At 57.1% G+C, this 26,489-nt stretch overlaps 1 protein-coding gene across 2 annotated transcripts in view; it reads right to left on the bottom strand.

Moving 5' to 3' along the window:
- PCDH1 (protocadherin 1) overlaps positions 1-23,564 on the bottom strand; it is a 53,053-nt gene extending 29,489 nt beyond the window's left edge. For both annotated transcript variants that reach the window (XM_055812467.1, XM_055812468.1), the window contains exons 1-3: positions 23,239-23,564; positions 16,616-17,430; positions 12,824-15,016 (exon numbers count right to left, since the gene is read on the bottom strand). In XM_055812467.1, coding sequence (XP_055668442.1) covers positions 12,824-15,016; positions 16,616-17,430; positions 23,239-23,302 — 3,072 coding nt within the window. In that variant the 5' untranslated portion in view covers positions 23,303-23,564. The remainder of the gene's footprint in view (positions 1-12,823; positions 15,017-16,615; positions 17,431-23,238) is intronic.
- Between the last annotated feature and the right edge of the window lie 2,925 nt (positions 23,565-26,489).

The following is a 26,489-nucleotide window of genomic DNA, read 5'->3' as shown; positions in this document are numbered from 1 at the left end:
TAAGGAAAGGTTTAAGAGCTGGACCTGTCATGTAATGACACTGCCCAGTATCCCTTCCCATCAAAACACATTGACTGACGTCAATGCTATTTCCATCATTGAGTTTCCTGCCTCAGCTATTAATCCAGTTGTTCCCCGGGGCTGGCGAGGACAGCCTGCTCTGCACCCAGCATCCCCATCACTATTCCAGCTGCTCTCCCACTCCTCCTAGCCCATCCTGGGGTCCCCAGCTCCATTAACACCCCTGGATCAGAGAGCTCCTACTCCAGGCCTTTGAAGACTCTTTGGCACAAACTATTTTATTTGATTATTTCAAATATGACTATTTCAAGGAGATGGTATTTTGAATGTCTTTGCTGGTTACCAATGCATTGGCAGGTACTGCATTCTATGTTGTTATGTCTCAGTCCAAATTAGTAGACCTATTTATTGAATACTTTTGCATTTTTCTACATAATTAACAATTTTGCAATTTCCATTTGGAAATTACAGTTACTGGATTCCACCTCTTGCTAGCACATTTTTTAAAGTGCTCCTTATTGTGTTTGGCTTGTCAAAATTGGTTTTCCCCCAATGTCTTTGGCTTTCCTTGTCAATGTTCTGCACTCCATAACTACTCATTTCTACTAATTGCTATACACTGCCTCCCTTTCCCCCCCCACTATTTACTGTTTTTCTATTTCTAACTGCTGTCTCCACCTTGCCACTGCACTAGAATGGGATCTGGGGCAACGCTGTCTATTTTCTTAGCTGAGGAACTGTGGCTCTGAAAAATCTCCTTCCAAGGGCTCCCCAGTACTTGCTCTGATACTCCTGATGGGGAGACCCGTGTGTGCCAGCGGGCATACCAGAGGGGCATGCTGAGCCCCCGTCCCCCGCTTTCCGCAGCGAGCACTGGCCCCGGCGGCTTCCCCAGCACACCGCGGTGTATGCTCTGATGAAAACATTCATCCCCTGCTAAGTCCTGCGGGTTTCTGTGGTACTGCAGCTCAGGTTTTTTTCCTGAGCAAGGAATCGTTTGTAGCTCATACGTTTAATGACCCCCATCCTCTGTGAAGTGCTCTCACACCTTTTTGAGTCCACACCTGCTTCTGGCCTCCATGGCATCCTGCAGCAATGAACTCTACATGGAAAAAGCACTTCCCTTTGGTTTTACATCTGCTGCCTGGTAATTTTTCCTTGAACTTCTCCTACCTGCAGGGTTATGAGAAAACATGAGTAATTGCTTCTCGCTCTACCCCTTTCCAATTTCACAGATCCGCACTGCATCCTGCTCCACTGTGTCCTCTGCGAGCTGCAGCGTGCGAGTACGTGCAGCCTGTCCTCCTGCAGACACTGGGCAGGTCAGACCAGCTTTGCTGCCCTTCTTTCCACCCGGGCCAGCTCTGCCACTGCCTTTCTGCAATGGGGAAGTCAGGGTCACACCCACGGTTCCAGTTTTGGGGTTCATCTGACAGTAGCAGGGACTTGTTTTAATGAGAAATTCTCTCAGGCTTTCCCCAGCAGCCTTCCCCAGCCTGCCTGGTCCTGGCAGCACACCCCAAACCCCCCCAATACCAGCCCCTGCCAAGGGGTTCTCTATCCTGATGTCCTTTACCATGAGGGTCCTCACCCACAGATGCTGGAGGGGGACTAAGGAGACCCCCTCCCTTCTCAGTCCCACTCTGCTCCCTCCTGCCTGTTCCCTTCATCACAAACCTCTCATTTGGACCCTGCTCCAAGCTGATTCTCCTGGCTAAACCCGGGGAAAACAAACCCAGCCAAAGTGAGAGCAGTGCTACGAGGGAAGAGGGCTGCAGGGTGCTACACCAGCTCCCCGCAAATGTGCAGCATCACCCCCTGCACAGAAGGCATGGACCAAGCGGCAGGAGATGCGGTCCCATCTGACAGACCAGAAATTGCACTGTTCACAAAGGAAACCTTAAAATCCACCCCAGGCACCCTTTTCCTGCCAACAGGAATGGTGCAGTGCAACAGCCCCCACAGAGGTGAGCCACCCTGCTCCCCCTCCCTTCCCCAAGCGCCGAGTAATGCTGGAGTGGTGGAAATATCAAAATTGTTAACTACCTCGCTGCTGATCCAAAAGCAGGATCCACGGCTAATGGGCTCATCTGGCAGCCTCCAATTGCTCCTGCGCCTCCCCACATGCCAGAAGCCTCAACGGCCTTTCAGCCAGCTGCCAAAGGAGCTTGCTTCCCCAACAGCCACCACAATGCAGCAACTCACAGGGCTGAAAGTGAAAGGCAATGTCAGACCCAATGCCCAGAATATAAAAATAAGTGACAAGGGAGCCATTGTAGCACATGAGTCAGTCAACTTCAGATTAATTCATGAACCCCTCTCTTTTACAAACCAACCTGGAGCTATGCAACATCCCTGGTTACTGAAAAAATGAAAAGATAAGACCAGGGACCATGCTCCAAACTACACAGATCCAGCTTTTCATGTATGGAGGCTTTGCTGCATGTGGGAATTATTTTATTTGCTAGTGTCATGTCTGCAGATGAGTACAGCTCCAGCGCAATGCAACACAAGCTTCGGAGCAGGAGGCTGAGGGGAATATTATGCCCATGGAAACCAGGGCAAGCCTCAAGGAAAGCTGGACCTGAATTGCCAAGAACCATCCAGGGCAACGCTCTAGCTCTAGGAAACAGGACACAAGCTCAGCTCATGGCTGTAAGCAGTCGACCATTTTATGGCTTGTCTGAGCAACAGCACGTGCTTATGCCGGTGTTCTGGGGTGAGGATGGAATCAGAGCAGATAGCTCTTCCCATCCTTTCCCATGCAGCACACCATCCAGCCTCTGCACTGATTTTTGGAGATGAAAGCCTGCAAAGGCATCTCCCACTCCTCCTGCACCCACCCCGATGCCCAGGGCTGTCATACCTGCACATGATGTGAAGAGCTCACAACATGATGTGGCACCAGGTAGAGCAGCACAGTGAGGGAGAGTGTTTGCATACAAGCAGCAAAGGCAAATGCTGCCCTGGCTTGGTGTCAGCCTCCTAGAACCCATGGTAACCCTCCACTCCTCACGGACTGCACTTCTGCCCCCTGTGCCCCTCTGGTAACCTTCATGGTCTGGGGGTTCTGTCTGCCCCAGAGGTCCCTTTCTGCCCTGCCACAGCATCTCCAGGTCCAGATTTTCAGAGTCTCAAGGGCTAACTGTCACTTTGTAAAGTGGGCCAAAGCATGCCAGGGCTGCAGTTCCCAGCAGTACTGGGTTGCCCCCTTTTAGCACAACACAAAGGAATTGAGGAAAGAGCTGGTGCAGTGCAAGGGAACAGGTCCCAGGGGCTCTGCTTGCTTTGGACAAAGGAGGGATGGAGCAATCAGACAGCACAACTGCCTGCGTGCAGCTCCAGCTGTCCCAGAAACAAAGGATGGAGATAGATGGACCGGACCCAGCTCAAGCAAAGGTGTGGTCTATTCACAGGGCTAAGTCCCCTCCTGCATTCAAAAATCATTCAGGCCTTGCCAAAGTTTTGTCATGGAAGGTGGTGTCTCCGAACAAGCACTGGCTATTCTGAACAGGACTACTAGCAGACTGAAAGGGCCGCTTTTCTGATCTACCAGTCTGACGATTTGCTGGGGTCACCTCCATCACAGATGCTGTGGTTGCACAAGGCACATTAGCAATGGGGCTGACAGTTCTGGTCCACCTGATGTTCATGAGATCTCGTTTGACGGCTGTGCTCTACCCACAAATCCTTGTGTCCATCCCCGGTGTCTGAAGTCAGGGCTGTTCCCAACAACCCTTCAGCTCCTTCGCTGTTGGCAAATGAAGCTGCAGAAGGAATCCACAACTGGAGGAAAGACTCACAGGAATTCATGTGAATTACACCTCCCAAAACCAGGTATTACTTTGGGATTATCTGAAAAGCAACTGCTCACCCTTCTAAGTGGCTGTTCGCATGGCTTCCATTGCTGACAATTAGCAGGTGCTGACCTTGCAGTCAGAAAAGAGGTGCCACAAGTCCTGCTGAAATAATGATAGCAGAACAGCCATCCTAAAATGGACATCAGATCCCAAGGCACCATTTAATGAATAAATCTGGGTAAAATGTGGGCTGACTCCACACAGGTGCCCTGAAGCCTCCTGAAATTTGCATGCTGCTTAAAGAAGCCGCCAAAGCCCCGTGCCAACCTGCCTGGTCAGATCGAATTTATCTAAGTCATAGCAAGATCTAACGCAATTAGAAACCCATTTAGACAGCCTCAGGACAGAGATTGCCTAACCTCTCAGCCTATCAGAGCTCTGAGCCCATCAAGGATGTGCAATTTGGCTTTTCTTTGGTTGAAACGAAGACTGGAAAGGAAAATATGGAAATAAATCATCTGAGGAGTCATAAAATCTAAAGGGGTCATAATCTTTACGGAATAATGTCTAAATTGGACTGACCATGGTGTCCTGAAATGTCTATCACCTTCAAGCTGATAATAGAGCCATTTTGTAGATAGTTGGTGCACAGCGGAAATTGCTCGGGACACAGAAGGAGGTCTCATAATCACGTTAAAACCATCTGAAAATCCCAGGGAGGAAAAGGTTCCAGGACTGGGAGCAACACTTGAATAAAGCCCTCGAGGAATCCAACAGCTGTAGAGTGGGAAAATAATGCTGGGAAAATAATGAGCTAATCTGGCTCCCAGTTGCACCCAGCAGAGCTGACAGATAGTACTGAAAGCTCTGGGGAAAGCAGGTGGTCCCAAGCCATAGACTCGGGACTCTAAAAAAAGAGACATAACCACAAATGCTTCAAGGGAAGACTTGCATGAAAAAAACATCAATTTGTTAAAATCAGATAATTTTTCAAGTGAGTTTCTTGTTTCAAAGTTGGGGCAGGAGGGATATCTTTGCTGACATGTAAAAATGAAAAAAATGCTCTTGCAAAGGGAACTTTCCCTTCAGAATTCAAGCCAAGTATTAATTACAAAGCTAAATTCAAAAAGGTCAGTCAGAATCACAGCTTTAGAAATTACTAGGAAATATATATATATTTATACCTCTATATCCGTTGATTGACTTGAGCCAAATTAGGGGAAAAAATTATCTTTTTTTGCAGGTTGTTTTTTTTAAATTGAAAATTTTCCTCTGTTTTCTAACCACCTCCATTTCCATAGGCAAAGGGTAGAAGCTTTTCCTGCTTGGTCACAGAATTGGTCAAGTGTCTATTCCAGGAGTCTGTGCACCAACACGCTCTAGCCATTGGCAGAGCCTTCACTTTAGTGGTCTGCAACCAACCCGCACCTAATGATGAATGATGGGACTGGGTAAGACAAGCCTTCATTTGGAGAGATCAAACAGGTAAGGCAAGTAATATTGTAAGCAATATTGTTAAGGCCACCTATCTTGCCTGCACGGGTCTAGCTTTACTACTCTTACTGGCACAAGCCCCCCAGTACGAAGGAGCTGAGGACAGCTTGCTTTTACCTTGCCCTCAAATTCTGGGTGAGCTGTCAAGTCCTTGGGCCAGACTTTGCAGATCGTGGCTCAAAAAAATTACCTGAGCGTTAGAGGTTTCTGAGCTCTCTTCTCTAGGCATCACATCCCGAGAGTCCCTAGTAAGCTATGATCTACTTTAAATCCTTAGAAAAAACAGCCCAAACTCCTTCAGGCACTCCCAGAGTCTTGAATCACAACACCCCAAAAGGTCTTGCCCAGCCTGAATGATAACGAAGGGCTCTTCAAACATCTGAAATACTGATTTTGCTTTCTGCTGGGCTTGAGTGCTTTTGATGAAGAAGCAGAAAGATTAACAGATTAGTGTAAGAGGAACATCAGACTACATCAGCAAGACATTTAGAGCACGAACTCAGTCCTGAGCTCAGACAAGAAGTTCCCCCCCCAGCAGGGATGAATAACTGTCAGTCTCCCTGGCAGCAGCTTTGCAGCTGCTCAGGAGCATCAGGGAGTTTGGAGCATGTGAGAACCCAGCCATGTGGGAGCTAAATAGCTCCAGGCTTTCAGGTTTTTCAGGCCTTTAGAGATGTCTCAGAGGAGCTGAATCAGGGCACTCTGCTCCGACAGCTTCGCTGCAGAGCAGGATCAGTTCCAAGGGAGAGGAGGTGATGCGCTGCCCTCCCAACATGATGGCTCTAAAGACAGCTTTGATGAAACCTGCCAAGATCAGCAGCTGCCCAGCCATGCCATCTTTAGATAGTGGATCAGGAGGCAGGTATTTTGCAAGTGAAGAGGTGCTCTGAAGGATGTTTACCTCCCAGGGCAGGGTCGTCTTTAGGATCTTTGGGCAGGATCCACAAGGCATTGCTGTGAATGCCAAAATGGATGTAAATGATGAGATAACATATGGGCTTTCTCCTGCCCTCCTAGCAGGCCACTGCCACAAACCTACTCTCCCACCCACTCTTTCCTGTGAGCATCTGAAGAACTGAGGCAGTAAACAGATTACAGCACAGGAAGACATTGCTGCAAAACAGTCAAGAGATATTTTTAAGGGATCCTGAGGAATTGTTTTCTTTCTGTTCCTTTGTGTGACCTCTTCCTCTTGTGCTCTCAACCCTTGGGAAAGCCACTAGGAAAAGAAGCCTATACTACTGGTGGGAAGTGAAAAGAAGGTCCTCAAGGCTGCAGACTAAGACCTCCATAAAAGTCCAGAAAGTCAGAGAGAAGACAAGATCAACAGGGGACCTAATGGGGCGGAGGCTGAGCGGGTCTGAGTCGCAAGAGACCCTGGCTCCCAGAGGTGAAACCAAGACCGAGCTTCATACAGATTGGACCGATGGATGTTAAAGCCAGTGTCAGAGGTGAGAAGAGCGTGACCAAGGTGCCAGAGGTGGCACATGCCCCTGCAGACAGGCTCCTCCTCACCCCCTTTCAATCCTTCTCTGCCTCAGGCGAGCAGACTGTGCTTCTTGGGGCACTGAAGGAGCAGGGGACTGTGGGAAGAGCCCCTTTTGGAGTAATCTATATTGACCATCTTGGTTTCTCCCAAGAGCAGAGCTTGGGTTGTGTAACTGCAGCTTGGATGGAAGGGCTTGCAGGTCAGTACATAGGAGCAGAGCTCTTCCACAGAGATGGGTTGTGCCTGGGGTTTCATGGGCAGGTGCTCTCATGCAACAGGTATGTGTGGGGATGGAGGGTGGAGGGGGGGAAAAGTGCTTTGGGCTTGGCACAGGGCTCAGCTCCAGGGGCAGCATTCAAATGAACATGCTGGTAAGAGATTTGGCAGGGTACTGCAGGGGCTGAATGTCCAACATCCCACAAACCATGAAGGGGAGCTCCTCCTCTTTGCCACCCACCCCAGCACAGCCCCACATGAGTCAGTCTGTGCACAGCTGCCAGGCTTTTGCTCATGATTCACTCCAGTGGTCCTGGGTGGACACCAGCTGTGGAGACACAGGCGCTCAGCATCCACCTCTTTGCTGCTGCCCCACGCCCTCCTAGGGCTGCCCTCCCCACCTTGAGCTGACACAGTTCCCAGGGGCAGAGCTGCTCTGTGCCCCTTCCCTCCAACGCATCCTTTAGCTCTCGCTCTCCCCTGCCACCACCCCACCCCATCCTGCCCTACATCATCCACCCTCTCATTACCCCAGCTTCCTCTCCATCCCGTCCCAGAACATCCCAGCTCTGTCCTCACCTGGGTGCACCCCACCCTCCACCCCCTTCAGCTGCATCCCACCCTCCGCCCTTCACCCCACCACAGCCTCCTGGCTGCTCCCTGGCGGAGGGACCACAAGGTGCCCAGGGACACACCCTGTGGCATCATCAGGTTTTGCCTCAGGGTTTGGGTGACTGATTAAGCAGGCTGCAGGGCTGGGCCCTGCTCCAGGCTGGTCTGTGCTCACAGGGAACAGCACTGCAGCTGAGAGCCCGGCCGAGCGGGCAGAGCAGTGCTGGGAATATCAATCAGTGCAGCTTGGACCAGGCGGCTGCCCACACAGCCAACGCTTTCATCGCACAGAGGATCCACAGCTCGGCTGTCAGAGCCAGCCGGGGACTTGGCCCTGCGCTGCAGAGGGCTCAGCATCCCTGTGTACCGGGGCCAGCAGACAGCCAGTCAGGAGAGACCAATGGGGAGGGAAAAGTGACAGGGAGCAGGGGGGGCGGGTGTCACTGCCCCAGCAGAGCAGGGGGAGACATCAGAAGACAGGGACAGAGAGGGAGCAGACACAACTGAGAAAGAAACGAGGGGGGTGAGGTGGGAAGAAGTCCCACACATGCAGGCTAGGGAAGCCTGTGTTCACCGCAGACCAACACTGGCTGCAAGGGCATCAAGCAGGGGAGAGAGCCTGGGGGTCTGAGAAGTGAGAGGAAGAGGAGGGCAAGGAGGAATGAGCAGCATCTGGCTCACAGGGTGGAAAGAGGAGAACTAGCCAGAGCTGCCAGACACCCACCCAGGCAGCCCAGCCTGATGTGAGGAGCCCCGGGCGGGTAGCACAGGCTGGATGAGCCTTCAAGGGTGCAAAGTACAAGGTCCCAAGTGCTGGTGCAGCCGGGGACTGTCAGGCAGGGGAGAACCAATGCCCTCCTTGATGGGATAGGGACATTAAGCACCACTGCCTCTTTGCAGACACACTAACAGGAGTGGTCACTTGCCCAAGGCTGGATGTTAGGTACACTCCAGTGTCACCTCCCACCGCATACGGGTTGTGTACACCCCGCTGCCACCACTCCACACAGTACAGCTTGTGCATAACCCTGTGCCACTTCTCCCTGTGGTACCAGCTGTGTACCCCTCATGCCCACTCCGCCTGCAGCACAGGCTGTGCTGCCACCTCCCCTGGGGACAGAAGTTGCACCTCCCTGTGCCACCTCCTCCCACAGGAGACACAGGCTGCACTCCCTGCATCACCTACCCTCAGCGCACAACCTGTACACATGCCTCTGCCACGCCCCACCACCGAGACCATGCACCCCTCTGTGCCACCCCTCTGTGGAGCAAGGGCCGTGAGAGCCCTGCTGTCAACTCCCACACAGGGCACGCAGGCTGAGCACACCCCACTGTCACCTCCCTCCACAGCACAGCCTGCGCACACCCACACTGTCTCTGGCTGTACACACCAGACTGTACCATGGGGTTGTTCATCCCTCATGGCTGAAACTCTTCATTTTGAGGTCCCAAATGCCCCATGGTGCTCCCCCAAGCTTAGGCACCCCTCCCTGCCATAAACCAAAGTCCCCCAGCACAGACCTGCCAGGAGCCACTGCACATTCCTGCCTTGTTCACAGGGCTCCCAGCATCCTCACCGACAGCCCAGAAGCCAGCACAGTGTACAACCCACTCCTCGCCCCCTCTTGTGCTCCCCCACCTCCACAAGCACGCCACTGATGGTCACAAGCCGCTGTGGATTCACAGTTTTGCAGAACCCAGTCATCCTTCCCTGCACAGCTAGGGCTCAGGCCCCCACACTACAGCCTCTGGGACCTCACCGACACTCTCCTTCATTTGGGCTCCGCACACCAGAGCCAAATCTGAACGAAATCCAATTGATCCTGGGAGCAGGAGCTGATTTGCAGTGCCTGGGAACTGCTCCCAGCACAATGCCTTTCTGAAACTGGGGAAAAACAGGGCAGGTCCCCCATGAACTCTCAGCTCCATCTGCAGCTCATTGCTGGATCCATTTATCAGCTCACTCCACATGAACGACCTTGAGAAAATCCACTGACCCAGGACAGTAGGGGACTTTCCCAGACATCTGCCAACACCTAAACCTGCAATTTATGAAGACTCTAAGCTAAATTCTAAAACAAGACAATTTCATTTCTGTCCATTACAGTTACAATATTCCTCTTATCCCCACCCTGCAGAGAGTAATTAATACTGCACCGTGCTCCTGAGCCTGCAGGCAGGTGCAGGCACCTCTGCTGAGCTCGCAGTAACATGCTGAAGTTAACACCACTCCAGCCAGCTTCTCAGATGGTAGGGGGCTCTGTGAGGACCTGGGGCGGTCTTCAGCTTTGCAGCCAGGAAAGGATGGAGCATAGCCCCCTCTGGTATCGAAAGGGCCCAAAGCATGGAGCCTGGGAGACGGGCAGAAGCAAGAGACACTCCCCACACCAGCATCTGGGAGGCTGTGTTCTCGCCCCGGGGTTCATCAAAGAGCTGCCGAGGACAAGGAAAGAAGGGAAACTTCTTTCAGAAAGTTCCCAAAGGGAAGCAGATAGCAGCGCTGAGCCAAGCCCCCAGACTGCCCTGCCCAGCCCTGCAGGGACTACTTATTTAGGTGGTTGCTGGTGTCTCCTTTCCTCCTCTGCAGCCATCGCATCTCCCCGCAGGTCCCAGCCCTGCCTGCCTAGGAGGCCCAGACACTTCCTGGATGGTTCAAGATAAAACCTTACGCTGTTAGCAAAACAAACTAGGAGGCTGTGAGAGCCAAGGCTGGCACAGGGCTGAAACCACCGAAGCCAGAACCACTGGTTTCCCCAGATAATCTAATCTCTCCCAGCGCCAGAGCTCCTCTCCTCCAGCAGCCTGGTGAGGCCAGCTGGAGCCCCTGGGGAATAGGTGAAGCTGGTGTGACGGCAGGGATGTCTGCCCCAGTTTTCCCCCAAAGAAAAATCATGAGAAAGATTTTCTCTTTCTCTCAGGGGGGGCCCTGAGATGTGATGTTTGGCTGGAGGGAGGGGGGTACAGGATGGCCCCATCCAGGGCCTGGGGAAGGGATGCTACACTGCTCCAGCCTGCCAGGACCCATCCTCTCTCCAGCCTGCTGGAGACATGAGCCTGAGCAAGCCCCATGGCAGCAGCATCACCCCCCACCTGCCTGGCAGGAGAGGCTGAGCCATCTTTGCTGGGAGTATGGCTGCCTGGTTCCATTGCCTTCCCCCAGCCCCACTGCCACAAGCAAGCCTCCCTGGGAGGACCTCTCCTTTGCTGCAAGGGTGCCCATCACATCCTGGGTTGGGGGGAGCACCTTGCTTCGGGTGTTTCTACCCAGCGCTGCTGACACACAAGGCTCCATCTGCAACCGCATGCATCCTCATTTCAGCACTGCGGCGGGTGAGAGGCATCTTCCAGCCCTTGCTGACAGGATTTGGGTCATGCTAGCCAGGCACCGTGCAGCCAGGATATCTGTTCCTCCATGTGCTGGCTTGGGACATGGGTGGGTCTCAAAAGGATGTGGGGGTGAACCAGGAGAAGATATGCAGGGGGATGTTGGGGTGGAAGAAAGCTGGGCTGGCTGGTCTATGGCTCAGACTGCCTCCACGTCCACACATGTACATGTATGTGCATAGGTACATGCATGTTTTGAACCATGTCCTGGAGGAAGCTGTCTCCTCAGAGGGCCAGGCAGTGGCTGGAGATGGAAGATGTCAATCTGGGGAAAGTGGTCAGTACCATGAGACCTCTGGACTGGCCACGCTGGGGCACAGTGGAGGGCTTGTGGAGATGGCTGGCCCGTGTGAGCATTGCTTCTGGCTGCTGCAGGACCTGGGTGCTCCAATGGCCAAGGACGTCGAAAATATGCCTGGGAATTGCTGGGAGCAAGAGCATCTTCAGGGGCATCAGGGAAAATAAGGCACAACTGGTCAAAAATAGAAAACTTTATTGAAGTCAAATCCAACAGGGCAGCTGAGCCCAGCCCCACGGCAGGAGCCCAGCCTGCCGCTCACCGGGATACAAAGAAGGGAGCAGGGGTCTCCACAGGGCGCAGAGGGTACAGCACGGTGCGGAAGTTGGTGGTCCTTACCCATGGGGCCCCAGGAAGAAGGCAAAGCCACAGGCACTTGTCCCCCCTCTCCCTCCCTAGCTAGTTAAGGATAGACCCGACAGGCGCCAAAGCAGAAACGTGGTGCAAGCTAACTGGCCAGACAGCCGAAGGAAAGAGGGTCCTGCAAGCTCTGGGCTCATCCCACAACCTCCTGGGACACCTCCAAGCTCCAGTGCACACTAGCGAGCAGCCCTTCCCAGTCCACAGCCAAGACCTGCCTCTGCCTTGCCCTGCGCACAGCAGAAACCCCCAGCTAGACCATGAGCAGTGACCTGACCACAGCACGCAGCAGAGACCCCAGTGCCCCGCTCCTCCAGCCCGAGCATGAGAACCCAGCCCCAGCCCCGGCTCACAGCCGGTCCCGTGCCACCTGGGGGAAGCGCCCCAGCCACTGGGATCCGCTCTCCCTCTCCACAGTGGCTGCAGCATGGCTCCCGCAGCTCTGGGCCTGATGCTCACGCTAAGGGAAGCCCAGTTTCCACCGTGCTGGCTATGGCAGAGGGCCCAAGCCTGGGGGAAGCCAGAGTCTGAGCCTGGGAAAAGGCAGAGCTTTGCTCCTCCACCCAGCTCCACCTGCATGGGCAGCCACAGTGCGTGCAAAACTCCTTTTCAGGCGGCTTTGCACAGGGATGGTGAGCACCAGGAGAGCTGGGCTGGCAACAGCAAGGCTAGGACCTTTGCTGGAAACTAGCTGCCCAGAGCTGCACCAGGAGCTGCACCAGTCTCTCCTCCCCACAAAGTAGAGGGATGGATGGGAGGGTGGGCATTGCCCTCCTCCTCAGTGCTCTTAAAGCCAGTCCCCAAAAGGGACCCAGGTGGGTGGGATTCCCTCCCCGGAGCTCCACATGCAGAGGCACACGCATGCAGCGCCCTTCGTATCACCATCACCCAGGCAGCGCCACCAGGACCCAGCCCCGGGCGCTCTGGCAAGGGCTCCAACAGTTTTTGGTCTCCCCCCAACCCCCGTCCCATCCCCTCCCCACCCCACAACCAGGCTCCGTGGCTCGGCTCCGGGGCAGTCCTCTGCCAGCCCCCAGGTCACACATGCAGGGCTGGGGGCCAGTCCACGCTCACTCCCACACCTCTGTCCAGATGGCTCCCCGGTGCAGGGGGGGGGGCCGCTGCCGGCCTCAGGATGAGCTCTCCTACCTGCTTATTGGTGTATTTCTGGGGATTGGTGCGGTAGCTGTAGTCCGAGTACTGCTCGGAGCCCGTTGAGTTGTTGTCCCCGGTGCCAACAAAGGTGTTAGTGGCTGGCAGGTCCTGCACCACTTGGTGCTTCTTGGAGGCAGAGGGCGACTGAGGCTGCAGCTGGATGGAGGGCAGTGGTGAGTTGGAGCGGTAGTGGCGACCCAGGTCTGGGCTGCCCGGCGGGTAGTTGAGGGGCAGGTGGATTCGGGGGCTGTCGCTGACAGAGTCATTCATGAGGTTGAACTTGAGTGATTTCTGCAGCCCCGTCTCCTCCTCATCCTCCGTGGGCTTGGGCGGCTTCGGAGACTTGCTCTTCTTCACCTTGCTCTTGCTCTTACCGCTCTTGCTGGCCTGCTTGGGTGCATACAGGTCCTTGGTCTCCTTCTTGCCTGCCTGGTAGCCGCTCTTGGCCTCCCGCTGCCGGCAGTAGCGCACCAGGACGACCAGCACGATGACCAGGGTGACGGCCACAATGCCAGCGATGACTCCAAAGAGGATGTTGCTTCGCTGCTTGCTGCGCTCATATTCGGGGTCTCCGGCAATGTCTATGTCGAGTGGTGTGTCCAGGCTGTGCCCCACCAGTGTGTCCAGCAGTGTGCGGTTGGCCAGTGTCTCGTTGACATAGAAGTGCACCAGTGCTGTGCCGTGACGTGAAGGCTTGCCCTTGTCATTGACACGCACTACCAAGCGGTGCAGGCCATGGTGCTTGCGCAGGATCTCCTTCTCCAGGGTGATGTCTCCACTGTGCGGGGAGATCTGGAAGAGCTCGAAGGGGTTGCCTCCTGTGATGCTGTAGGTCAGCTCTGCATTGACACCAGAGTCAATGTCCTCCGCCTTGACCTTGCTCACCTGCTGGCCAGGGCTGGTGTGGGGCAGGATGTGTTTGTAGGTAGCATTGGAGGGTGAAGTGATGAAGGGAGCATTATCATTCTCATCCAAGACGTTGATGGTCACCCCCACATAGGCAGACCTGGGAGGATCCCCACCATCTACTGCCTTGAGTCGGAAAGTGTATGTGCTCTGCTGCTCCCGGTCAAAAGAGATGCTGGAGAGGATGGTACCAGTGCCATTTTGGATGACAAAATCCCCATTGTCTTGTTCCACTGACAGCTGAATGCGGGCGTTTTCTCCTTTGTCAGCATCGATCACCGTCACCATGCCCACAGGGCTGAGGGGCGGCATGTTCTCCATCACTGAGAAGTTGTAGCCACTCAGCATGAACTTGGGGTCATTGTCATTCCTGTCCATGACGTTGATGGCCACAGATGCTGTGCCCTTGAGGCTGGGGCTGCCCTTGTCTGCCGCCACCACCAAAAACTCATAGCGCTCCCGCTGCTCTCGGTCCAGCACGGCCTTCACCCGGATCTCCCCAGAGTCAGGGTCAATGGTGAAGGAGCCCTTGGAGGAGGGGTCCGTCACCAGGGAGTAAACTAGCTTGGCATTGGAGCCACTGTCAGCGTCGCTGGCACTCACCTCCATCACCAGGTCATCAGGCTCATTGTTCTCAGGGAATGCCACCTCGGTGAAGCTCTGGCTGAAGACAGGAGCATTGTCATTCACGTCCACCACCTGCACCTTCAAAGAGTTGGTGCTGGAGAGGGGCGGGTTCCCCGAGTCCACTGCTACAATCTCAATAGTGTAGTCCTTCACTGACTCGTAGTCCAGTGGCGTGGTGGTCTGTAGGAAGTATTTCTTCTTGCTGTCACTCCCTGTTTCACTAGCCTGCCGCAGCTGGAATGGGACGTCACCAGCCACCACACACGTCACCACAGCATTTTCACCTTCATCTCGGTCGGACACCTGCACCAGAGCCACTGCTGTCTCTACTGGCACATCCTCCGAGATGTTTGCCATGCCATCCTGGTGGGTGACAAGCCCAATGCCCCGAATCTCTATGGAGGGTGCATTGTCATTCATGTCCTTGATGGTGACCACCACCTGGGTACGGGCACTCTTGGGGTTGGCCCCCTTGTCTTTGGCCATGACAGAGAACTTGAGGATGTTGACGTCCTCACGGTCAATGGGCCCCTGCACGGTGATGAGCCCCGTGGCGCGGTCCAGGCGCAGCAGCCGACGCACCATGTCTGAGGCTTGGTGGAAGGAGTACTCAATTTCAGCGTTGGCACCCTGGTCTGAGTCGTTGGCTTTCACCTGTGGGATGGAGGGAGAAACGGTGAGCAGGAGGGCAAGGCAGCGAGAGCCCCTCCACAAACTGCCACGCTGCCCATCATAGACTTCTCTGGGTACAGCTTGGGGGGAAAAACCAGGATTTCCTCTTCTGGGGCCAAGACTATGGGGCAAAGAGCCTGAGACCAGCAGAGCAGCTGGGAGCGGCCCTCTGGCACAGAGGCTTTTCTTTGCTCTTCCAGCAAAACTGGCTGGGCCGGTTGGCCCCACTCCTGTCCCGGCCAGCTCCGGCATGCAGGGAATCCTCCAGGAACACTTGCCGCTGCGACCCAGGCAGCAGCAGGGAGGGAAGCCTCTGGCTGTTCCTGCTCCACAAAACCCTCCCCAAGGAGAAGTTGCAGCAGCTGCCTGGCTGAGGTGAGGATGAGGAAGTGGGAGCTGAGGATTTGTGGAGCTGCAGCAGCTCCATCCCGGCATTCAGGGATGCATCCAAGAGGGGACCAGGGCTGCCTAAGCTCTGCACAGCACCAGCCATCCCTGCCCACCCATCAGGAGTTCTTCATTCACATAAACCTGCCTCTACGCCTATTATTTGCTTTCTAAAGAAGATGAGGTTTGTCTAACATTTGCCTCCCTAATCGGCTCTCCGAGCAGCCTCTTCTCTGCACCATTTGCTGCTCCGCCGTTATCTTGCTCAGCAGATTTGGATGGAGAACGAAAGTTGTTAAATGTAAATTCCACCTTTTACCTCCACTCACAAAAAAGGCGGAAGTCATTTTCCCCCTGAAAGATAAAAGCTGAGCAATGGCAGCATCGGCGTCTCAGCCCATTCTCCTCCCGGCCATGCAGCTCCCTTATCTGCTTCCAACTTCCATTCTTTTAACAGTGAAAAATGAATTCTTAAAAATTTCACATCAGAATTAGCAAGCAGATGAGAGCTGGCTGCGCACCGCTTATTAAGATGGCAGCTGCAGATAAACAGATGTCGGCTACTATCATCTCAATGCCCCCTCCAAGCCAAATCCACCAAGATCCATCCCCTTGGGCTCTGCAGGCCAGTTTGCACTGCTGCCCAAGATGGGGCAGAGCCCCTGGCCCCTGCAGACACCAAGGCACCCCCAGAGTCATGGGCAGCCCCCCTAGACAGGCAGCAGGGATGCTGCCTGCCCCCCATCTCCTGTGCAAGCCTGAGTTTCCATGGAGCGGCCAAGGGAATGCAACTTATGAAAGGGTCTATGTCTTGTCTGCGGGCAGCATTGAGACTGGCCTGGCATGAAGCCAGACTCCCCGTGGACCTCGGGTCCCCGCCCTCTCCATAACCCAGAGCCTTGCTCCCATGTACCCGCCAGCCCTGCTGCCACCCCACAGTCATGTCCTGCAGCCCCTGATCTGGCTGCACCTTCCCACCTATCCTTTCCAACATTGTTTTAGCAGATGTGATGTCCCTGGGACCTGCCTGCCTGCTGGCCCCAGGTGACACTGTGGGGTCCTATGCCTTGCAACCCTTCTGGGCTCACTCCTCCCTTGAGGAACTGTGGCAAGTGGCCGTATAAATGCTCCCCCGTTGTCCCTGTTGCAGCCAGGTAAGAGAGATGGGGAGGAGAAGAAAGCCCACACACTCACCTGAAGGACAGAGTGCCCCACAGGGCTGTTTTCAGAGAGCTCCGCTTCATACAGAGCCTTCTCGAACTTAGGTGCATTGTCGTTCATGTCCAGGATGGTGATGCGAAGCAGGGCGCTGCTTGCCCGTGGCGGGTTGCCTCCATCCTGCACCTTGATGGTCAGATCATAGGAGTCCCACTGCTCCCGGTCCAGGTTCCCCATGACAATCAGTTGCGGCTGCTTCTCATCCTGATCCTCCGCCACCTGCAGTCCAAAGAGCTCCTGTGCCTCCGGACCAGCCGTCAGCTCATAGGAGGCAACACCGTTGGGGCCTGAGTCCCGGTCCATGGCTAAGGGGATGGGGAAGAGTGCCCCAATGTTGGTGTTTTCAGGGATGGAGAGGGTGAGAACAGGTGAGGCAAAGTTGGGGGTGTTGTCATTGATATCAAGCACCTCTATCTGACCCTCAAGCAGGCGCGGGCTGCTGTTCAAGATCAGGTCAGTGATGGACACTTCAAACTCCAGGAAGCAGGGCTCTCCAGGCAGGAGGTGCTGGCACTCACGCAAGCTCTCCCGGTCAATGGAGGTCTCTGTGGTGTAGATGTCCCCAGTTTTGCCATCCACACGTAGGTACGGGGCCCCCACCTCCAGCTTGTAGAGGTGCCCCACATCTGGGAAGCCATAGTCGGAGGCCAGGCTCCCTATGAGGGTGTTGGGAGGTTGCTCCTCCTGCACTTTGTAGACCACACGTGTCCCAGAGACCAGGGCAGGGAGCTGCAAGAGGAGCCACAGGCCCATGCAGGATGCCAGCTGTTTCATCCTGCGCTGCAGGGGAGCTGCAAGGAGACACAGACACTGGAGGTTAGGCAGCCCCAGGCCCCCAGGACCACTCTGCTCCAGCCCACTTCCCTGGTGCATCCTTTTTGGTCCATCCCCTGTGCCATGCAGGGCTGCACATGGTCCCAAAGCAGCCCCCCAAAAGGATGAGGCTTCAGGGGCTCACCTGGCAGAACTGGCCCCAGCCGTGGTTTCCTGGCAGCCTCCGCAAGCAAGTGCCCAGGAGGACCAGTCCCAGCTTGCAAAGTGCCTGCAACGCTCTGCTTGAGTGAGCAACCCAGTCATTGAAACCTCGGCCCTGGCTTCCTCTCACTTGCAGGAAGCCACTCCTGCCACTGTCCACCCTCTTTGTCACCACGCAAACTGTAATTAGACCCAAGGAAGCACACTAACAGGGTGGACTGCATGCAGCCTGCTGTCAGCGACCCAATGGGAGCCAGCCAGGCTCAGAGACAGCTTCTCACCACAGAAACACAGGAGCATTGTGTGTCACGCACTGCAGGGGCACTGCCTGCCACGCACGGCAGGGACACAGAGGCACTGCATGCATCTGCCAGCACTGCAGAAACAGGAGCACCAAAAGGGGGGCAGGGGCTCTGCCTGCTCTGCAGGGATACAGGGCTGCCACCCACCCAGCCCTGCAGGAACACAAGGCAGCACAGGGATGCCACCCATCCAGGACTGCAGGGACATGGGGCACTGCCAGGATACAGAGCTACCTCCCATCCATCACTGCAGGGATTCAGAGCACTGCCTGTGCTGCCGGAGTAACACCCATCCAATCACTGCAGGGACACAGGGCACTGCCATTGCAGGGACAGAGCAGCACTGCCCTCCCTGCACTGCCGACACAGCAGCACTGCCAGCCTCCCACTGCGAGATACGAAGGCACCACCCATCCAGCACTGCAGGGATGCTGAAGCCCCGTGCACCATCCAGCCTGCACTGCATGCGGGGCACTGCCATCCCCCTGTGCCCCTCTCAGACAGAGGGGTACTGCCCAGCTCCGTGTTAGGGGGACACTGACTCACCGCCCACCTTGCACTGCACTGCAGGCAGACCCCGCAGGGCAGACCCCGTGCCTCCCCGCAGAGCAGCGGCACTGCACAGCCCCAGCAACACTGCAATGGTAGGCACAGCATCTCCCCTCTGCTGCAGTCACTAGGCAACCCCACACCCTGCACCAGCAAATACTGTTCCCTTCACTCACTGCAGACACACCGTTCCACCATTCCCTACCACTCCAAACTGGGACACTGCACACACACACTGGGTGCCCACCCTGCCTGCAGGGACAGCCCCGCGCTGCCCACCCAGCACCAGTGTCCACCCCACCCGCTGCAGAGGCAGTGACAGAAGTACTGCCCCCCTGCATTGCAGAGACACACACTGCACACGCTGTAGCGCAGGCACCCAGCCACTGGAAACCTCCTCCCAGTACGCACACACTGCAGAGGCAGTGCCAGGCGCACTGCCAGCCCCATAGAGACTGTCCGCTTCTGCGTCAAGCCACATGCCCTGTCACCAAGCCTCTGCCTGTTGCTCTTCTCAGCCACCAGCTTTCCTATCCCCAGCTTTCTCTGAGAACACACCCTCCTCCAGGGTCAAGGTGCACCCTTGCAGCTACTGCTGAGCCATGAACATGAAGGGGTGCAGCCCAGCTCACCGGCACCCAGGAAGCCCAGTGGCTGGGTACCCTAAAATCAACACCCACAAGGATCTGCCATGGCCTCACAGCCACAACCCTCTCTCACCACTCCCATCGCTCCCTCTCTCCATACTCTGCACCCAGCCTGTGGGACGGAAGGGCACTCCTCCACCATCTCCCCTCCACGGTGCCACATAGCAAATGCCTAATTCCTCATTACCCCGACGTTTTACAGATCCTCAACAAGTGGAGCATCCTGCACTGTCTACCCTGGCACTTCCTGCAAGCCAGCAGCTCCCAGTCCCTCCACTCTGCTTGCCCATGGGCAAGTGCCCCATCAGTGGCAGGGAAGAAAGGAGCTCTCCTGCCGCAGGTGAAAATACACCTCTGTTTCAGGAGATGAAACTATGGTCCTGAAGCCTAGCCTGACCCTTGTTCCATAAGCATCCTTCATGCTGAGGGCATGCATAACTGTCCAGAGTGGTGCTGCATGCAGATACCTCCGAGATGCACATCCCCAGGAGGAAGGGAAGAGGCAAACAAGACTTGTTCCCTCCCTGCATGGTGCTGACGATGGAAGTGAGAAGTTGAGCAGAAACACAGCACGTCTCTGCATCAATACAGGCAGAACCCAGCAACGCATGTATGTGCACATGCGTGTGTCTGCACTGAGTGCGTGCATATCCGTGTGCACACTACGAACATATGGCTATATGTACAACAGAGCACGACTGCTTATCTGTAGGAGAAAGCATACCTGTGCATGCATGCACGCTAGCACGGTGTGCAGGTGTGCCACACGCATGCACGCACAGCGAGGAGCACATCTGTGCCTGCACCAGGAGAGCCTGTGCACCAGACACAAGTTTGCATTCCTGCACCAAGCGCACGTGTGTGTGCACCGGGTGACGCGTGTGCCTGTGCAGGGGGAGCATGTGCGCATGCCCCTGTCACTGCCGGGTGTGCATCTGTGTGATGTCACCCTGTGCAGGGGTACTTGCACCTTGTGCATGTGCATACCCCGGCTGGGTGACACACGTGTTTGCCTGCTGCATGTGTGTGCACTCACACCAGATCCCCCACGCATGTCCACCAGCCTTCACGGGGTGTCCAAACCCACACTGAGCATCATCATCCCGTTGCTCTGTGCTCCCTTTGGAAATGGCTGTGCGGTGAGGACAAGCGGAAGAGGAAGGAGCCCCGGCCACTGGGAAGGGGCTCCCAGAGGATGACCCAGCCGGGAGAGGCACCCGCACTCACTGGCAAACTGTTTGCACAAGGCTGTTTGCACTAGGCTGGGCCGTGACTGCCGATGACGTAGTGCCATCCTGACTAAGCCTTGTTGTGAGGTGGAAGATCACAGGTAATGGTGAAAGTCTCAACGCGGTGCGATGCCTCACATGGCCCTGACTGAGCCAGGAGGGAGGGCCCCAGAGCCGGAAACGTCAGGAGCCCTGTGCCAGCTGGAGGAGGAAGGGAGTCACCCAAGGGTGCCCAGAAACAGTGCTTTCTGCTCCAGAAAAGGGGTTGGAGCCTGAACCCAAGTCCCTTTCCAGCAGGTGAAGGAAACTCCCAAAGCAGGGAGGCTGGAAGAAGAGATGGGCTGGGAACCTGAGTGGGACCACCACCCCACAAGGGACTGCTGATGGGGCCTTGGGTTCACTGGGGTAAGGGATCCTGCTTGGCACCAGTGAATGACACAGCGCAGACATGAGAGCCCAGAGCTGGGTGTGAGGAGGAGGAAGAGGAGGAAGCCTCTACCACCAGGGAAAAGCACGTCTGTGCAGGAGACAGGCTTCCCAGGGGCCAGTCCAAGGCATCGGACTATTTTCCCATGGGATCTAAGGACCATCCCACACTTTCTTCTCCGGTGCCAGGCACCTTTTTCCGACCTGCTGGCAGAGCACAGAGCACTTAAAAATAAAAACCCCTCCCAAAACAACTATTCCTCCACACACACAATTCTCCCTACGGGGAAAGTGTGAGGGAGACTGAACCACATGAGAGAGGCGTTAGTCACGCTGCTTAATGCATGACTGGGAAGCTCTCGGAGGACAGTGGCATGCAAAATCCTACCGAATTCAGCCATCCCCCCCCCCCAAAAAAAACCAAAACCAAAAAAACCCAAAAAAAACCCCAACCAACAACCCAGGCTCTAATGAGAGAGGTTACAAAGCACCAAGAATTTCAGCATCTGCTTGAACAAGCCTGTGCTCCCTGTGATTCCCACAGCCCCTTGGCCCGGTTCCACAGAAGGCAGCACCACTCCGGGAACGGGCACCAAAGTCCACCCTCTTTATTGCTCCCAACGGCTGATTGCGTGGCTCGGAGCCACACTTACAAGTCTATCCAAACCCTGCACTAAGCACACAAGTACTAATCCGCTCCCCCCCCCCGCCCCCCCCCCCCTCTGCCCAAGCTGTACTCTGATGCTCGAAGCTGGAGCAACATCCAAGCAAGCAGCAAATGCTAATCATGGCTCCACTCTGTGTGAGGGGCTGAGATCAAGGACCATATTGTCCAAAAAGCGGCCCCTGATGTTCAGTCTTGCATAGAAGGCACGGATGGGCTGAATCCCGGGCATTTTGTGGCAAGTCCCACAGTCTCCTTCGGCTCTGGCTGCCACTGCGGCTGCTCTGCATTTATGCAGGCAGGGCCCAAGCGCCCCGAGCCGAAGCACCCCACGATGAGGAACCCCACTTGCCTGTGAACAGCTTTACCCCCAAATCATCTCTTAGAGCTGCACGGTGATGAAAAGAGGGTGAAGCCCAGGGCCCTCCCTCCTTTTCCACATCATTACCAATTGGCAGCCAGCGAGGCAGAGACCTGTCAGAGCCTCCCAAGGGTGGCAGCCCCCATCCTCCCACCCCAGGGGTCCCCCATAGCCCCTGCGGGATTCTGTGGGCTCCTGTCCCCTCCTGCCACCGTCCCACCCACCGTCCAGACCTGGAGGAGGGGTGTTGGGGGAAAGGCAAAAATAATCGCGGGCCTGAAGCACCCGGGCAGGGCCGCAGGGAGCCGGCTGGGACTGCGGCCCTGAGGGGGCTCGGGGAGGGGTGGGGGGCTAGGGGACCCCCTGCCGCTCAGGGTGCGGGGGAGCGCCCTGCTTCCCGCCGGTACCTTCCCCGGGAAGGGGAATGGAGGCTTCGCTGCCGGCCCCTGGCGGGGCTGCCCGGGCTGAGGCTCCCGCAGCCGGCGAAGCCCCGGCAAAGCGCTCCGCTCCCCGGCGAGCGCCGGGGGATGAACGCGGACCCTCCCGCCAGCCCCGCGCACACACACACGCACACACATATATACACACACACGCAGACACCCGTGGAAAACACGCGGGAGCCGCTCTCCCAGCCCCGGCTTCCCACTCAGCCTCGCATACAGGCAGGGAAACAGATTTTCGAAGGCGCAGGCATGCACATCCCGCTGACACACTCGCACACACACACACCCCGCTCCCATAACACACACCAGCACACACCTCCCTCCCCGCACGCCAGCGCAGCCCGCTCCTCGACACGCACACCGCCCCCGCAGCCCCCCAGCCCGGCGGCACAGGCACAGGCAGGGACGCCCGCGACGGCCAGGGGCGCGCACACCTGCCGGCCTCCGCACCCCGCGCCCCTCGCACAGGCACAGCCCCGCTCCCAGCACCCAGCGCCGGCCCCGGTTCCCAGCTCACCCGCAACTTCTCTCGCTCCCACGCATCGCGCACCCCGAGCACCCGCCCCGAGCGCACACACCCAGGGGTGGAAAGGACACACACACCCAGAGCCACCCCCGACGGGAAGCGGAGGGGGCGGAAAAACACGAGCTCCCCCCGACACAGCCGCGCACCCACAGTCACCCCACGCCGCCCACCCTGCCCGGGCCGGAGCTGGCTCCGCTCCCGCGCCGCACAACAAGTGGCAGCGCCGGGCGAGACCGGTAACCGGGAGCCGCCCGGCCGCTGCTGCCCGCGAGCCCCGCGCCCCCGGTGCCGCCGCCCGCGCATCCCGGCGCGGAGGGCAGCAGGATGCTCGCCAGCGCCGCTCCCGCCGCCGCCCGGCCCCGAGCTCCCGCACAGCGGCGGGTTCCCGCCCGGGGCACCCCGCACCGCCCCGCACCGCTCCGCACAGCTCCGCAGCTCTCCGCGGCTGCGGGCTCCCGGCCCTGCCGCAGCTCTTACTTGGATGCGGACAGCGCTGCGCTCCGTGCCGGCCCTTTGCGCGCTGATCCAGCGGCGTCTGCATCGCCTCCTCCCCACCGGGACCGGGCTCCCCCCAACCCCCCGGCTCCTCTCGATCGTTATTCACGGATGAAAACCCAATTAAAAAAAAAAAAAAAAGAAAAAGAAAAAGGGGGGGGGGGCAAAAAAAATTGTCCCGTGGGAACCGCCCCCCTCCCCCGGGCCGGGGCTGCGGTTCCTCCGGCGGAGCGGCGGCGGCAGGGCTGGCGGCAGCCCCGGTGGGCAGCTCCGTCCGTGCCCGCCTCCGTCCCTCGGTGTGTGTGAGGATGTGCAAGGGAAGCGCAGCGCAGGCACGGCCCCTTCCCCCCCGCCCCCCCCGCTGCCTCCGCCTCTCGCCGCCACCACGGGGAGGTGGAGCTCCGGCTCCTTATCAGATCCCCAGCCCAGCCGGGCCGGGCCGAGCGGGCACCGGCTGCCGGGCAGAGCCGCCTGCCCCTCGCACCGCCCGGCTCCGGGCTGCAGGCACCGCGCCAAGCCCCGTGGCGGTAGCGAGGGGGGGATCCTCGGAGCCACCCAGGACCCCTTCACCCCCGGGGGCCCCTCCACTCCTGGCCCGCACACGTGTGGGATGAGTCTCTTCTTTCACTCCCCTCTTGATGTTTTTAATTTATTCATTCATTGATTTTTCCACCTGGTGCTTTGCACTTCCACAGCCCCGCCGCGCGGGGAAGGGGGCCCGGAGAGCAGCGCACCCGCTCTGCTAAGGAGGGCCCCTTCGTGGGAGCGAGCCCACCGGGGGGCTGCGCCCACCCCTCCTCAGATCCCCCCAGCCGAGCAGGGCTCCTGGCAGGCAGCCAGCAAGCAATGGCTCCTGCAGCCCTGTCGGGGTGAGGTAGTGGGGCCTGGAAAAGCAATTGTCCCCTCCCGTCACACCGTGGTGAATCCTGCTTGTGTTGCAGGATGCTGGGAACAGCGAGCACCTGCCAGCTCCCCAGAGCACCTGCAAGCTCCCGGCTGCCCTCACAATGCCTTCGCAAGCTGTGCTACCTCAGCCGGGTCCTCACTGCCCAGATGGCCCCCGTGGGACCTCAGGTGGGCAAGTGCAAGACCCGGGGGACCAGGGGACACCGTGCTCCAGGGGGACCCCTTCCCTCCAGGCCTCCACTGGCCTCTGTGCTCCTGAGAGGAGAGCCGGTGCTCCCTGCCCACGGCCTGGCTCTGCAGCCTGGCCCTGCCTAAGGCCTCAGCGCTCTCGGATGGAAATGCTTGGGTGGCTCCTGGCACCCTGCGGGGGCTGGGCACCCCACAGGGCTGGAGGCCCCCCCCCTCACCAATCTGCCCCCGCCTTCTCGGACGGTTGCAGCGCAGGTTTGTCGCCAGGGTGCTGGACGGTCCCCCCCGCTCCCCCGCAGCGGGAGGACAGGAGCGCTGCCTCCCGCGGAGCTTCGCCAACCTGTTGCGCAGCTCCCTCGGCTGCACACATGCTCAGCTCGGCTGCGATCGCTGCACCATCTAGAGGCTGCGCCGGCTTCTCGGAGCAGCCCTGGCTCCGGCTCAGCCCGGAGCAACCCTGCTTTTCCCGGCAAGAAGCGAGCTCAGCCCCTGGCAGGGCTTCTTGCTGCCGGGTGGAAGAGGGGCTGGAGAGTCATCCCCTCTGGGTGAAAAATCCAGGTCTCTGAGACTTTCCTGTGGCAGGGCCATCTCTGTTCCTGCAGAGATGTCCGCTTCTCCATGTCGGCGTCTTCTTCTGCGTGTTGTTTTTTCAGGGTGTCAATTCTTGTGAAGCCAATTTAGCAGGAGATGAGAAGTGAGAACCCGGGGAAGGTCAAAGCCCACCACAGAAGGGCAGAGAAAGGAGCTGCGGGGTTTGTCAGGGTTTACCCTGCTGATACAGTGTGAGCTGGGGAGCTGGACAGAGAGAAGGAATTAAACTCTCTGGAAACAACGTGAGATTTAATCTGTCAGTCACTGGCAGCCCTCTTTGAAGGGCTGTAGCAAAGGGAAGAACCGAGGAAGTGACACTGTGGATCCAAGGCTGTCTGTGGAGCAGTAAAGGCAACCGTAAGAGATCGCTGGTGACCAGAGCTTTCCATTTGGCAAGAGACACAGCTAGTTGAGAGGCTGCGCTGGGAGCACCCAGGGAAGCTGAGCATGCACGAAGGTTACTAGATGCTGCCTATGTGTGTGGGACCAGTGACTGCCATCTGCAGCCTTTGCTCAGGCATGTTTCTGAGAGGCAGGTCCAGGCTCTAAGGTTATGGAGGGAAAAAGTGCCCCAGTCTCAGGAGCTGCCTCTCTGCAACCCATAGGAGCTGCCTGGCAAAGCCCTTTGCAGTGCCAACACTTGCTGGCCACGGGACATGGTGGAAGGCCAAAGACGTGGCATCCCAGGGCTGATTTGTCTGTCTCCACCTTCGTCCTGTGCCTGCTGCCTTTGAAAGAAACTGGGCTCCTCCCAGAGTGCCTGTTGCCCTCTGGCAGCAAGGAAAGCCTGATGCTGGCATTGCCTATCCTCCCTTTGCTTGGGTCTTACAGTATAAGTCACCAGTCCTTACCTTGTCTTGGCCATTTCCCAGAAAGCAGGGCTAGTCTAAGCAATGGGAAACCATCAAACCACAGCCTTGGTCACAGAGTTTTTTTGTGAGACCCTCCAGACCCTTCCCACACACCTGCCCCAGTGCTAACAGTGCCACCAACCCTGGAGATGCTGCTGGAGGCGCTGGCTTGCCCCGTGCAGTGGGTACCCCGTGCTGGGATGCTCCAGCATCACGCAGAGACAGCTGCTTCGTGGTGCCGGTGGGGCCTTGTCAGAAGAACAAAGCCTGCGAGGGACGAGCATCCAGCTAAATCTCTGGGAAAGCGAGAAGAAAGGGAAACACGGAGAGCAAATGAACCTTACAAGAGAATAAATACCCCCTCCCCAACACACACACGCAGCAACCTGGCTGCCGTCTGCTGCAAGGAGTTCAAAGGCTCTTCTGTTCTCTCTCTCATCAGCTCTGGGCTCCACAGGAGAAGCAGCAGCGCGGATTTGGGCAGCAAATGCTAATAACACAGATGTTCTGACAATTCGCTTGTTTCTACAATTAAAAACAAAAAGATCCTCAAAACCCAAATGCAAGGAAATGAGCACTTTAAAGAACTTCTCCTCCGCATGCCTACCACGTAATGAAGGGCTGCAGATTTGCGGGGGAAGGGGCTGGGCGGCTTCAGCCCGATCCAGAGCGTAAGCGGGATGCTGTGGGAGAGGT

This window comes from Falco peregrinus, chromosome 8 (assembly GCF_023634155.1).
Source record: "Falco peregrinus isolate bFalPer1 chromosome 8, bFalPer1.pri, whole genome shotgun sequence".
Classification (NCBI taxonomy): Eukaryota; Metazoa; Chordata; class Aves; order Falconiformes; family Falconidae; genus Falco; species Falco peregrinus.
This window is presented reverse-complemented; position numbering and strand designations above follow the sequence as displayed.